Source organism: Silurus aristotelis (assembly GCF_946808225.1).
Source record: "Silurus aristotelis genome assembly, chromosome: 18".
Lineage (NCBI taxonomy): Eukaryota > Metazoa > Chordata > Actinopteri > Siluriformes > Siluridae > Silurus > Silurus aristotelis.
In genome coordinates, this window is record NC_139591.1 from 2,295,958 (window position 1) to 2,312,033 (window position 16,076).

The 16,076-nt window shown below is 38.5% G+C and overlaps 1 protein-coding gene across 2 annotated transcripts in view; it reads left to right on the forward strand.

Moving 5' to 3' along the window:
* Window positions 1-16,076, forward strand: part of palm2akap2 (PALM2 and AKAP2 fusion) — an 83,511-nt gene that overhangs the window by 27,542 nt on the left and 39,893 nt on the right. The window contains exons 6-9 of one of the 2 annotated variants that reach the window (XM_083567945.1): window positions 7,747-7,861; window positions 8,318-8,339; window positions 8,961-9,062; window positions 9,897-11,906. In XM_083567945.1, coding sequence (XP_083424071.1) covers window positions 7,747-7,861; window positions 8,318-8,339; window positions 8,961-9,062; window positions 9,897-10,633 — 976 coding nt within the window. In that variant the 3' untranslated portion in view covers window positions 10,634-11,906. Of the gene's footprint in view, window positions 1-7,746; window positions 7,862-8,317; window positions 8,340-8,960; window positions 9,063-9,896; window positions 11,907-16,076 lie in introns of those variants that run through there. The other variant, XM_083567939.1, reaches the window with a different exon arrangement.

A 16,076-nucleotide genomic window follows, 5' to 3' on the forward strand; every position in this document is an offset into this window, starting at 1 on the left:
AAATAAATGCCGAGACATGACTTCATACAGTAGCCAGAGCTTTACTAAATAAATCTCAATGAAGTGGTAGTAACAGTAGATAAGTATAACTTAGTCCTACAGTTTTAAGAGTATGATGATGTCATCAACATGTCTTGCTTTAGTAGATCATTTACTATTCAGTAGCATTTTGTACAAAAGACATGTCCTGGGAAAACATTTGCAGCATGTTTTAATGCATTCAGAAGACATAAGGCACATTGTGAGAATGATTTTTGAATTAGGGTCTAAGGCAACATTTATAAAGTATTTATAGTACGTCAAACAGAACGCCTTCTAAGTAAGGTTTATAGTATAATTATCATTAGATTATTAACCCTCAAAGAGATGCAATACATGAATTATGAATCGTACAGATGCGAAGCGATTTGCTTTTCATTCAACACAATGCGATTGAACACGATTCGAAAATAGAAAATAATATACGCAATAGAAAAAAATGTGATGTTATGCAATTTATGTTTGTTACAGTTCACTTTCGTTTCTTTGTTTCAGACAGACATCAAATCATTATCTGTTTTCTGACTTCTAACGCAGTTAGATAAGTCATATAAAGTTATATAAAGAAAATAATTCCACACTAATGCAGTGGTGCTGATTTCGAACTTATTCACGGTGATATAATGCGATTATACACACTACATACGATGCATTATGTGAACAGTATGTAACGTCGAATAAAGGCAGCTAGAGTTTGATGAATTCCAGTATAAATTGTATTTCCTTTTTCTTTTTCATTGGAGATCAAATGCACCCACTCGCACACATGTGCCAATAAAATGCCTTCCTACGTCTGCTTATTAAAAGCGCATTCTTCTGGTCTGTTCAGTGAGGATGAAGTGGACTGCGAGCTCTCAAACAACACAGAAGCTATTTGGTTGTCAAAAGCAACTAAAGCGCCCTAATTGGGGCTCATTACGTTTGCATATGTTTTCATTTAAGTGCGTTTGATTCGGTTAGACCTCGAGGCTCCGTGGCCTCACAAGCACTGATTAAACGTTGACTTTACGGTGTGTAAAGGATGACGTGTGAAGAGACCCTAGAAATGAATTCATCATTGATGCTTTCTTTTCCTGGCTTTTGTGGAGCGAATTAAAAACAGGTGTCGTATTGTTTTTCATTTTGGCACCGAATCCTGATTATATAAGTGATTTTATAATGAGGATATGTCTGAGGGCGAGTCCTCGTAATTACAACATGTGTGAAATCCATTGGCATTGTGTGGTAGCGAAGAATGCGACGAGGTCAAAGGGGTTATGACACGGCATGACGCCATTACAGGATGACTGTTCAGTTAGGAATATGTGTGTGTATTATTATTACAATTTTTGGGTGGGATTTCCTTTTTTATCATCATTAAAACTAACAGTTTATACACACTTTTCCCGCAATTCCACAGGAATGTCACTGCCATGGTGAACACATCATCTTCAACGCTCTTGCAATAAAATACTGGCCTTAATACTATTACACTGTAACATTTTGTGTCTAATTTTCAGAATGATATTGTGTGGAAATCCATTGGCACCGTGTGTTAATGACGAATGTAACGAGGTCAAAAGGGTAATGATGCGGCACGGGGTCACCGCTCAGGATCGGGAAGGTAATCTGTGCCTATCCTTGAGCTCCCAGCTTCTGTAAAAGCTCATTTTTTTCAGAATGCTGTCTACTCGTGTTACATTTGACTGTTTCGGAGCTGAAAGCGTAAAGTTTATGGCCGATTCATGAGCAGCGGAAGAACAGCACAGCTGTTTGGGTTGTTTTTAATGTACAGTCTATGTGGGATTAAATACGCTTTGTGTCTTTTACTCATTCAAAATAAACGAGGCAGGGATTCAGAGATGTGTTAAGGTAAAATTTCCATTGCAGTCGTTTAGTTTTTTTTTTTTTTTTTTTTCAATTCGATTACAGGAATAAAATGTGTAAAATAAAATACTATGAGAAATACACCTATTAGTAGGATTCACATCCAGGGCTGGAAACACATCCATCAATCCATATCCATTAGCTACTGTAGACCACGCAGAAGGAAACAACTTCAACACGTACTCAAGTCAAGTCAAGTCAAGTCAAGTTTATTTCTATAGCGCTTTTCACAATAGACACTGTCTCAAAGCAGCTTTACAGACTTTAAGATGAACAATGTGTATTTATCCCTGATGAGCACCATGGAGACTGTGGCAAGGGAAAAACTCCATTAGATGTTATGAGGAAGGAACCTTGAGAGGAACCAGACTCAAAAGGGGAACCTCATCCCCATTCGGATGACATCAAGAGTGTGATTATAGTCATTAAACACTACAGAACACTGGAGTGAGAACTAACATGAGCACTGGAGTGTGTGATTATGAGTAATGATCTTCCTACAGTCATTGTGGTTATAAAACTAGGAGCTACTGAGCAACTCATAAAATAGCTCAACATTTGTGATCATCACAGATCCAACACCAGCTTCTCCATGCCAGAGCCTTCAAACACTCAAGGAGGTCCAGTGTCAAAACTCCACATGAGGTGGGATCCAATTGGCGCTGGTACGTCTCTAGATGGTTCGGGATGTTTGTGGGGTCGGGATCTACTTCTTTAAAAGGTCCACAATCTTCATGAGGTGGGACGTGACTGGGGCTGGAGCAAAGTAATGTAATAAGCTATTAACAACAAACAAGTAAATGATTGCGATTGCTTTCAAACCTAATTATGAATAGCGCATGAAAAGATTTTTCTTTTTTGAGCCGTACCACAGTATGGGCTTCTACGCTGAAGTAATATGGAACTATTTTTCATCTAAAAGTGTGTCGTGGAACTCATAAAAACCAGAAGCAATATGCCCAGTCCCATGGTGGTGTTTATAAGACTTGTGTTTTACCACAAATCAGGATTCCATTCACTGGGTGGAAAAAAAATATGGAGTTTATATTTAGGACACGCTGTTCTGTGTACACCGCTGTGAGACATGATTCCCTAATATGGTAAGGTAGCATGTTTCACGTCACCTGATTCGACGTCAACGCAACCAAAATCACAGATGTAGTGAAGAGAAACCCGTGTCAGCTATTTGTATGTGTTTGTAAGTTGTTGTGTTATGAAAGCTCCTGGATTGTAGTGAAAAAAACGACAGTTTTAATGTTTTATATAAAAACGTTTTTTTTTGTTTTGAATTCCTCCTTTGCGATTGGCTCGTTCTAGTGGCTGCATCTTGTGTTCCTTCTCGAGCAGGGAATAATTATTCAAGACCAGTGGTGGATGAAGAACACAAACCATGTAGGTCAAACGTGACTCCAGTAAAAGTAAAAGTGTCCCTTTGAACTTTCACTTAAATAAAAGTACAAAAGTATTTCAATGCACTCAAGTATCCAAAGTTCTATGATTTATTATGATTATAATGTTCATATTATCATTTTTGTCACAATTATAATTATTACGTTGCTTTATCAACTTTATGTAAAAAGACTCTAATGTGATTCTCAGCACCAACAATTTATTAATAAATTAATAGTCAAACACTGATTGATTTCTAAGTAAATGATCAGCCCCGACCCCAACCCGAGCCCAAAACCTTAACAAACTAAAAAAAATAAAGCCACGTGTGTTGTGGTGAGTTCGAGTCTGGAGTTTCTTCATCATTTATTCCTCTCTAAATGTTCTGCTTGCTGTTGAACTGATGCTGAGATCAATATAGATCTAACACCAACCTCCTCCAGAGCCTTTAAGTGTTAACTGATGGAGAAACAGCATATATATAATGTTTAAGTATTGATTTAGAGGTGGTTTAGGTGTGAAATGTTAATAAAGTGGGATCCAATCGAACCTGGTGAATATCTAGATGCCTCGGGATCCTCGTGGGTTTGGCATCTTCTTACTGAAGGTCTGAAATGTTCACGAGGTGGGACACATCTGGAGCTGGCCCAATCTTTCGAGATCGTTTTAGACTTCTAATCCAGCCTCTAGACTTTCTCTCTGTAAAGCCCCGATAATGATGTAATGTGGAGGAGGCCATTCCCAGCGGCTGCTCCCACTAATCAGAGACAACTGGGACCAGTGCCACTGACAGACAGGAAGTGGGAACAACAGAGCAGGAAGTCAGGAGTGGTCATGGTGCACAGTTTTGCCAGGCAAAAGATGGCCTTTTGACTTTTACACCATGCACCATGGAAAATGAGAGAGCTGTTCGCATCAAAGAGCTCAGAAACACCCACTCGAGGATGTGAGCTCAGTGGCAGATGATGTACGGTAATCTTCGGTTTATCGCAGTGGTTACGTTCCAAATCCGCCCCCGATAAACAGAAAACCGCGATAAACGAACGCTTGTTCTTAGACATTCGCATGGTATAAATTTTGTGCCGAAATTCTCCTAAACCTCCAGTAACTCTACAGTTACTTTTGCATTGCTACGTGATGCAATGCTTTCCCAAAACAAAATTCATTGTTATAAATAACCAATAATATTTTGCTAATTTTAACTGTTATAATAACTAACTAATGATGTACTAATAGTGTTCCATTTATTGTTGAAGAATTTTTTCATGGGATGCCAGAACCGTTTCCAAATGTTGAAGTATTGGCATCATTTCACCACAAGAGGGCGGAAGAGAGTTATTACACTTTCAAAACCATTTAGCTCAACATTTATAAATCTTCTCCCTTCCCCCTGCTTCATACTACACAAGGCATCATGTTGTTCAACAATGCAATGAAAAAGTCTCATTTGATGATTGAAATTTTTATTAAAAAGGGGGCTTCATCAAAGGTTTAAAAAAGACAAAGTCGCCTTTTCCATAGCGAGAAAAAGAACAACACTTACCAGGGCGAATCGTTTCCTTCTGGTCCTTCGGACCAAACCCACTATTGAATTAGACTGAGTGTTTATTTACAATCAAAACACTGTGTGTGTGTGTGTGTGTGTGTGTGTGTGTGTGTGTGTGTGTGTGTGTGTGTGTGTGTGTGTGTGTGTGTGTTATTTTGTATTTTGAAATGAAATAAATGTATGAACTATGAAGTTACAAAAGACAATGTATTTTTTCCATAAATAATTCACCTGGAAATCTTAATTCATCCAATGTGTGTTTAACAGCAAATGTCTTAAAGACATAATAAGGAACATAAAACTGGTCAAGGAAAATTAATTTTCTTGCTTAGAAAGAGGTGTTCAATGTCCATACAATAATTGTACTTGTGTGTGCTTGGTATCCAGTGAGATGCAAAACAAAATGTACTGCAATCTCCTCCTTATAGCATTAATTTTATGTGTGCATATATGTGTGTGTGTGTGTGTGTGTGTGTGTGTGTGTGTGTGTGTGTGTGTGTGTGTGTGTGTGTGTGTGTGTGTGTTTTAAAAAGATCTGCTGCCCCATATGTGTGAGGAAGCAGCTGGAAGAAAGTGCACTTCAGTGTGTTACCGTTTGCACATCCAGTTCCCGTCGTATCACATTAACACCTGCTCAGCTGCTGAAGTTTTCCTGATACTGCTTCATGTCGAAAGGCTGGAAACTCAAAGGCCTACTCAATGTGTGTGTGTGTGTGTGTGTGTGTGTGTGTGTGTGTGTGTGTGTGTGTGTGTGTGTGTGTGTGTGTGTGTGTGTGTTTGTTTAATGTAAAACTATATATTTGACTATTTTAGGAATTGGAATCTAAATGCAAAGCCAAGCAGCTCAGACAAGGCAGTAATATTTTAAAGCCCAATAATTATTTATCTGTATTCTTTAGACACCTTTTTATTTTTTCCAGAGAACGTTTGCAAGGCATCGTGGGAAGGCTCCTCTGCCTGTGTTATTGTAAAGCACGTAAGCTCAGTGATGCTAACAATTGCAGGAAATTCACTAGGGTGGAGGCAGGACGGGTTCCTCGGCCGCTGCCTTCCTCGTTGGCTGCCAGCGTTCAGAACTAGGGAGTCGCTGTTCCACTGGGAAAAAAGAATGAATGTGTGTGTGTGTGTGTGTGTGTGTGTGTGTGTGTGTGTGTGTGTGTGTGTGTGTGTGTGTGTGTGTGTGTGTGTTTTATGGATGGCATTCTTGTTTGCACTCGATGACTGTCTGTGTGACCTGTCGGGCAACGTGGCAACCCATTGTAGGATTTTTCATTGAAAAAAAACTTCAGACTTCAGTTGCGAGACTCTGGAATCTCAGTGACTCTGTCGACTGTAGTTTTCTAGCTCTATAAATTTACATAAACGGCTCATATCATAAGGATCTACACTACTACTGCTACTACTTATTTGCTACAAATATACCGTACTTCATCACGCCATTCAGTTTTCTGTCCCGGCTTCATCTTTGAGATTACTGTGAGGAATCTACAGTTCATATTTATCAAAGAGTTCGGACTGAGATCGTTGGTGTGGCGTCCAACCCCCCACCTCTCCGCATAGTTGTCTTTATTATGATACTGAAGAAATAACCCAAGGGTTGGTCCGAGTGTGTGTGTGTGTGTGTGTGTGTGTGTGTGTGTGTGTGTGTGTGTGTGTGTGTGTGTGTGAGACTAATTTACATGCACATTTCCAGTTCATCACATCTCCATAAATATTTGACTTGGTGTAGAAGATGTAGCATCAGCTTTGTAGCGTTGTGGTTGCTTCATAGTCGGGCTCTTTCTCACACACTCATGCTGCTAGGACCGACAATCACCTGAGGGGGTTTGTTTTAAAGGTGAGGACATACTGCTCTGGCATACAAAACACTTCGATCAGGAATGTGGCAGTACACTTTGTATTGCAATCTCTACTCTTTAGATTTGCTTGCTGTATATTTAATGACCATAGTTATTACATGCATTTATGAACATGTATAGTAATGTCATATTACATGACATTGCTGCATTGGTGCAACTTTTTAGGGTTTTAATATCACAAGCATCTCTTTCTGTAGGTTCCTGAATGGGGGAAGTGGTAGCTCAGTGGTTAAGACATTGAACTGAACTGCATCTGCTGGGCATTTGAGCACAGCCCCTTAACCCTTAGCTGCTGTAGGTCAAATACACATAAATGTAAATGTTTAGGGAAGGGGTGGCTTAGTGCTTAAAAAATTTAACTATTGCCCAGAAGGACATAAGTTCAAATCCCACTGCCAAGGTCATGAGTTCAAACCCCATTTTGAGCAAGGCGCTAACCCTCAGCTGCTCAGTTGCATGTCGTTGTGGATAAAGACGTCTGCCAAATGCTTAAATGTTTAGGGAAGGCGTAACTCAGTGGTTAAATATAAACAGAAGGTCATGAGCTCAAATCCCACTGCAACGATTGGGCCTTTAATTAGTATGGTATTGGTACGACTTTTTTTTATTTTTCCTACAAACAATGTGTATGTTATAGAATATAAGCCATTATTACATGCTTAGAGTTTTTTGGCTGATCACCTTCATCATATGAAGATACCTTCTGATATCAGGGGTTTCTTCCAGGATGACCCCAACCACAGGAGGTGGTATCTTAGGGGTAATCCAAAGTTCATGATTTTAAATCCCAGCCACACCAAGCTGCCACTGATCAGTTGTATGAATGTAAGTCGCTCTGGATAAGGGCATCTGCCAAATGCCATAATTGTAAATCATCATCATCCTCAAAACAGTCCTGGAGTCTTGGGGAAATGATGCCAAGGGATTGTAAATGCATTTTTATGGCTCATGTCTCGTAAAACATGCCTGATGGATCTATTGTGTACATTAATAGTTATAACGGATGAGATGAGATAATGTTTTTCTTTTTTCTTTTATTCTTTCCAGACTTGAATCAGAAATTATTTTACTGGAGAATGAGGAATCACAAATATCCGCCAAAGAGCAAGTGCTCAGAGAGAGACTTCGTGAAACAGAGAGCTCTATTGAAGATCTACAGAAAGTAAGATATTACTATACACACACACACACACACACACACACACACACACACACACAGAGACTTTTAAGGCTGTTACACTGACAATAATTTATGCATCTAATTAATGCTCTTCTGAAATTAGCCTACATTTATCCTTAACCTCAATCAGTAAAACTTTTGATTTTCGTTATTGTTAAACTATAAGCTTTTCCTTGACCAGACATCTGGTCCCCACCAAGATATAAAAACATTCCCATGCACATACATCTGCACACAGAACGATGCAGCCAAATGTCACAAGAAAATATGTGGCCATCTTTATTTAGCTTGCAATGGAAGTATTTTAGATTTTCATCAAGGCCATAATCAAAGATTTAATCCAAGCCACATGGTTTGCTATGTATGAACATGCCATCCATTTCTTCTTGTACCATGAAAGAAATCTTATTCTTTATTTCGTTTTCTTTTTATTTGCAGAGTCTGCAGAACCAAGACGGAGGTACGGGTCCGAAAGTCTATTGTACTCTTCTGGCTAAACTTTTGGGAGAAGGTTCTGGGTTGAAACTCATGAAAGATTTTTTTCTTTCCGGAAAAAAATTTAACTAGTTAAATGGAACTGTTCAGAGGGCAAATAATTCACCCCTTATAATGGACAATGATGATTCATACTTAAACAGGGTTTTTTCCAAATCCCCATCATGTCCTGAAAAGCAACAACTTATTATGATTATGTGATCGTGTAGAAGGATCTACTAGGTGGAGGTGCTAAAGTAAATAAACACACACACACACACACACACACACACACTATGTTGCCCATGCCCCCTTTGGCTCATTTCCCTCTTGCCTCAGCGAGACTACTGAACACCAAACACAAGTCATTGACTCTGAACTTTGTTTGCAATAAGCCGCCTATTCACAGAAAATCCCTCCAATACAGCAGCCACATTGTTTCTGCCTAATACGCTCAACTCAGCTTTTGCTGTCGAAGCACCGAACTGCTGCCGAGAAATAACAAGAGACCAGAGGAAAAGATACAGCAAGAGGAAAAGGTGCAGGGATTTCAAACTTACACGGATCCACCTTTATCACTGTTTTTTTTTTTACCTTTGCTCAACAGATGCAAGAATTCACACCTGCTCCCAGATCCCCAGGCTCACAGGGTTGAACCCTCAAACTCTGTCCTCTGCTTCAGGAGATCACCAGCACTCAAGAACACCTGGTAAGTGATTGGTGGGGGTGGGATAGGGTCAGGGGTGTTTATGAATTTGCAGTTTAGTATGGCAAACTAAAGGGATACTTGTTTGGATAGAGATTTGGAGAGCTGTCCAGAGAGCCAAAGTAAAATAATAATAATAATAATTATTATTATTATTTCATTAATATAATTTTGCAAACATATTACAGCAGAGTGAAATAATCCAATGCATCATAATAATGCATATATATAGTCAAGTAATGAATTTCATCATCATGATCACCATAATCATGAACATATAATCTATATTTAATACCGACTAGATGTTGTGCACATTCATAATAATGTACACCGACCAGGTATAACATTATAACTTTATAACTGTATGAGTGGTGAAGTGAAGAACACTGATGATCTCTTTATCATCTCTAGAAGCATGGTTAGAAGCAGGAAAAATGGGCGAGCGTAAGGATTTGAGCGAGTTTGACAAATTGTGACGTCTAGACGTCTGGGTCAGAGCGTCTCCAAAACTGCAGCTCTTGTGGGATGTTCCTGGTCTGCAGTGGTCAGAATCTATTTTAAGTACTTCAAGGAAGGAACATTGATGCACATGGGGAGCGAAAGCTGTAGCTCAAACTGCTGAAGAAGCCACAGAGCGCAGCCACAGAGAGTTCAATATTAGGCAGGTGGTCCTAATGTTATGCCTGGTCGGTGTATATCCTGTATTGATTCCTGATTCTAACCCTACTGGTAAATATTAATTACTTAACCATTTGCCACACTATGTTAATGCATGACCAGTCACACTAAGCCAACATTAACCCAACCCCCCCTCTGCACTTTCCCCCATGTCTAAAGCGTTGTACGCCATGGAGATCAACATCGAAAAGGACCACAAGACAGGCAACACCAAGATCTTGTCCACTTCACGTATCAGCCCTGAGGCCGCCTGCCAACGTGGCGTCAAGGTCTACGATGACGGGCGCAAAGTGATCTACGAGGTGCATTCTGGGAGTTCCACTACAGTAGAGAACGGTGTGCACCCATTGAGCTCAGACGAAGTGGAGGAACTGATACATCGAATGGGTCAGGCACACCATAGACCAGACGAAACACGTGTCACAATCGTGCCAGGTGAGTCTGGGATCAGGGAGCAGAACAGCACGCCTTTGGAGCCGCAAAGCCACGAGGGTGAAATGAAGATCGAACAAGAGGATAGTCCACAAGCACGCCAAAGCTTTAAGGGTGAGGTGAAAGACGTCCCTGAGGCCACCGCTAACCAGCCGATTACTATGATTTTCATGGGTTATCACAGCGTGGATGATGAAGATGAGACCAAGAAGCTGCTGGGCTTCGACGGCACTATCAAAGCCGAGATTGTTCTGATCGACGAGGATGACGAGAAGTCCTTGCGCGAGAAGACTGTCACGGACATCTCCACCGTGGATGGCAACGCCGCAGACCTCGTCTCAGGAAGGCCGGTATCCGAGGCCACCGAACTCTCTTCTGAGGGCCAAGATGAAAGTACAGCCAAGGAGCTGCCGTCCACAGGTACCGAAAAGAAAAAACGCTGCCAGTGCTGTACTGTCATGTGACCTTCCTCACTTCCCTCCTTCCTTCTCCCACTTCTCCCAAAAACTTCTCTATTTCCAGAGCACCGAGGTCCTGCCTCTCAAAAAATAAAAACCAAACAAAAAGCTTCACCTTGTTACTAACAGCACCGCCACTTCTCCGACGTCTGAAAAGCACATTCTCTTCTCTTTTCTTTGACCTATTTTCCTCAGAATGCTGGCTCTCTCTCTTGTCAGGTCTCAGGACACTGCGCAGGATGTTGAAGGAGTGTTGTTTGAGGGAAGAAGGTTGAAAAGCTGGGATATAGGATAGCGTGGGTCAAAAAGCTCTAAAGATAAAAAAAACACAAGAATGTGTTCTATAATGTAAAGGAGAACACTACCAGAATATTTTCATCAGCATAAAATCCACACGTTTTGAAAGGCGGTCTCAAGCCTGGGCAGACGTTGAATCAGACGTTGATACTTTGGTATAGCTTTACAACAATGCAGTAGCATACAGTAGTTTCGCCTGCAGTTCATGAAAGTACATAGAATTCATTGAAATCTGTATTATTATGGTGGTAGATCTGTACGTTTGCAAGTTCTTATCTTGTTCAGTGGCCTTACTGAAACATTGGACCTTCACCATCATAGGATTAGCGAGACTTTCATTGTCTACTGTTTACACAGCCAAGATAGAGCTATTTATTATTTTGTTTTGTTTCTGAGGATGGCACCAATGCCGTCCTGACATGAACAGATTTTTCAGGACGCGGTTCTCTGGGACGAGGCGTAATTCTGATTTCGTAATTTTTTTTTTAAAGAAAGGTGAAAAAACTGAAACAAACCCTCAAAAAAATGACAATCTTTTGGATTTGAGTTAAAGTGCTAGGTACTGCCATTTCCTCAAAAAAAACAACAACAACAACAACCAAAAGCCATGGTTCTGACTAAGATCAAATCTGGTGCTGAGTTTTGAAGGACACTTTTGGCACTTTGGCCTAATAGTCTAAAAAAGATAGCATCACTAAAAAACAGTTTTTAAATCAATCACAAACCGCCCTCAGAATCGTGATCATCTCAAATGATCCATGATGATGACGATCCTTCACCAGCAAACCGAGAAGCATAACCAATCTACATTATAATTGATGCATTATTTGAGACAGAAGCATAGTTTCAAGAGAAATGACAGTGTCTAGCTCCTGTATAGCATTGTTTTTGTTTTAGGCTGATTACTATAGAAAACTGATCACTGCAATAACATTCTGTAATGAACCCTGAATTTGGTGAATAAATATAAATACTTATAAATTAACCGTGTAGATAGATTTTACTCGAAATGAGTGCCAATGTTATTTCCAGAAGTGATTTTAATACTATATACAGTGTATATATATATATATATATATATATATATATATATATATATATATATATATATATATATATATATATATATATATATATATGCCTAGTTTGTATTTCTAATGCACACCCAAATGCCATATAGACTTGGTGTGTACTTGTTATTAATGTCTAATTTATTCACTCATATCCAAGGCTTTGCTGTGTATGTCTGGTTTAATGTCTGGGGGAAAAAAAAAAAAAAACAGAAAACAAAAGAAAACAAAAAACCCTGAAAATTTGTGCCATATTGCTTCGTATCGCACAAAAGAAAAGGCAATGAAAAGAAATCAGAAACATACAGCTGTTTAAAATAAATACTGTATATATCTATATAAACTAATTTATTTTACATTTGATTATTTATGGAGATGATACATTTATGGAAACTGAAACGTTTTTCTGTGTTAAAGGTGACTGTACCAGTTCATGCAAAGAATTTTATTTTGTTTTATGAGAAGGAGAAATTATTTTTATTCACACAATTACACACTTTTTTACCCTTTTTTTTGGTGAACTGACTTTATGACACAAATTGAATGCTCAGTAAGGTATACTTGAGATACTAGATCAGGGGTCCCCAAAATACAGGCCACATTTGGAATGGCCCTCTGAATAATGCCGGAGAGATCATTTTATATATATATATACTCATATCATATCTGTATTTGGTAATCAAGGCAGGATTTCGAGCTAAAAATTTCCCTTAATTATTAACAATTATTAACCTAAGTACTGTATTAGTTAGTTTCACCCACCGACCATATGCAAATGCATTAGTAAATAAATGTTTCAATTTCAATAGCAATTAATATGATAAAATATCATTGTGATAGTAATAATGGTCTTTTAATAAGCGATATATATCTCTTGAAAAGTTATGCTTATTTGTCTTTAAAATGCATAACAAAATTAAAAACTAATCTAACATTAGGAGGAATTATAGCAACATTTAAAATCTTAATAAAATCCTGGTGCAGACCGACATTATATATATATATATATATATATATATATATAAATTATGTGGCCCTCAAAAAAATAATTTCGGGGACCCCTGTAATAGAATTTTGGTGGTTTTTCCATTATCATTGCTGAAGTATATGTGGCACCAAATTGTATTGTTTAGGTGTGGACAAAACTGATGCTTGTTCAGCAAAATACGGTTGATAAAAATATACAAAATATGCAATGGTTAAATTGAATCTGTGCAAACTAAAAAAGTGTGTTATATTCGATATTACATATTATAGGCACTGGCAAATGTAACAATCATTACGCTTTTTATTTAGATTCTGGCTTAGGATGTATTTAGCGCGTATTTCAGTATGTAATTCATGTTGCTGCTATAAGTGCTGCTCTATTGTAAAATGATGTACGTATGTTTTAAAGAATCTGAGTAGCAAAGAACCACGTGTCAGAATGGGCATGAATATTATGAAACATCTTTGGTTGAATTTTCTTTGAACTTTTCAAGAACATATCTGAGTTAAGAGTGAGTTTCCTGTATGCACTCTAGTTTTCAGGTTAAGCCCCTTTTTACAATGAGTTCAAATCCTACAGTGTTTCTGAGCATCTTAGACTTTGAAAACTATTAGTAAATTCCCAGTAGATCTTCAGTATGATGACATTTTATCTGGCGTCCATTTGCTCGGCATCATTCTGCCAAACTGAGCCCATGTGAGTGTGGACCCTCTTTTCATGGTACAGCCATGAGACACCGCTGTGCTTTCTAACTAAGATTCTGCTGTATTTTTGTAAAACCGGAAATTTTTTAACTATTCCATTTCACCTTTCCTTTTTTTTTTTTTTTAATAAAAAAACACCACTATCACCAACAATTATAATCACTCTGTGTATTTCACTCTTGCACACTTCCTTCAGACTGGACTGCCAGCTGCAATGCTGTAACATTGGCTTTTTTTCTTCTTCTACTTCTTGTATCGTAAAAAAAAAACTAGTTAAATAAACGACTTTTTTCACCTGACCACTCGTCTTTCTTTGGTTCTTTCTCTAACACACTCCAAAACAGGACTCTCTACTACAGCACTCTACTAGTACTCTACATTTTCTTTCATTCCTAGACAGTGGCATCTCTCACACCTTTCCTTCAACATCACTAACTTCACATATGCCTCCTCTTCTCCTTCTTTCTCCCTGCCGTCAGACTGCATGCCCATGCCAGACTAAGTTTCTCCCATCGCTTTTACCATACTGACTACCAAGGCTGACTACACCTGAAGCCATTGACACCAGCACAAGGTCAGTACAAGATTCCTAGACCATAGAGAAATTGTGTATTTCAGTTTTATTCTTTACATTAACAAAAACACACTAACCCCCAAAATCTATAATTCTAGGGATGTGCATCTCCATAACTGGGGCTGATTCGTTTTTTACATCTCGAAGCATAGCCAATGATACGATACATTAAAGATACATATAAAGCAGTTACCGATGTGATGCGCTAAGATGCGATTCTCCCTATTATGATGCAGTGCGATCAATTACTATTCGATTCAATACGATACAATTCAATTAACAAAATATGATGCTCCGCAATTCAGTTTGTTTTTATTTCTTTGGGACAGACAGCAAATCATTAATTTAAGTGCCTTCAGACTTCTAACGCATGGCCCTTTCACAAGCACACCTTTGTAGTGCAAAAAAAAAGATAAATAAAACCAGGTGTTTTTTTCCTGTTGTGTCTCCAGGAAGTTACAGCTCTACCTCTGCCATGTTAATCTGTATTCTATGTGACTCTCAGGACAAGCCTCGCCCTCCGTAGTGTTGTGATGCGTCGTATATGTGTTGTGATGCGTCGCAGCAGCGGTGCTGAGGGAACATATAAAATATTGCACACAATGGTCACTTTCTTAATATTTAAAGTGCAGTGCATATTCTATAATGGTATATAAATAAATCATTGTTTACAAATGCAAATATGTTAAAAACGATGCATCACACTGGGGTCATTGGAACACATCTCCATTGTAAGCCAGGAAGACTACCTGTATATAAATATATATATGCAGATATTAATTATGCTTGCTATTGTTGCTATTATTCTAATATAAAAAGTCTGTTCATGACAGCTAATGGCTTTCTAGTTGCAGTTAGATCATTATTGATATTTCTGATGATTTGAGAAACTCCTGCTGTTTTTTTTTTTGAGCGCTACGGTGACAGAAGAACAGCGAGAAACCACTGGAAGGCCGAATGAATGAGAGTGCTGACTGAGCAGATTCAGCCTTTTGAAGGCTGTGTATCAGAGTATGCAGAAGTGCTCACTCACAAGCATCATGTGCAGCTCGGGAAATGCTTTGAGAGACAACTTACTTGAAATATCGGATTTAAAGCGCTATTTCACATTTTGGATTACATCACATTGAAATCTATGCATTGGAACACATTTTAAACCCATATCATTTTAAAACATCAACATTGGTGCAATCATGTACAATGCAGAAAGAGATGCACATGAATGCACAAAGACAAAGTGGAAGAAATAACTAAACACTTTTTCTTCACCTCTGATCGTAGTGTGTGGGCTGCTCTGCTATCAGAATACAGTCCTTGGCATACATACAAGCTTACACATAACTATTCTTCCATTCCTGGCCCTTGCTTATCATTTTTATCATTTACTTTCCTTCAAATAGCCTCGATTTCTTGATCTCTATTAGTACGATAATGCACTCTGACACACATACACTCCACATGCCAGTCATCAACAAGGCCAAATCAGACTGTCACCATGTTGCTGTATGGAATTTCAAAAGACTGATACAAATACTGATGCAAATACCAGGAACATTAATGAATTATTAGGTTTCCTATTAAGACATGTTCTGTGCGCTCAATATTTGTGGATTTTAACTTACTAGTGCTATGATGACAATGACAGAAAATGTTGCAGATAATTGGTTACAAAAGAAAAGAAGGTGCATGTCCTTTTTGGGGGTCTTTAAGGAATACATTTTAGAAAAGTTGAAAGGTTTTCACAGTAGTGACGGTAAGATTCAGAGATTCGCATCGGTGCATCAGCATAAAAGTTAACGATGTGATGCAAAAAAAA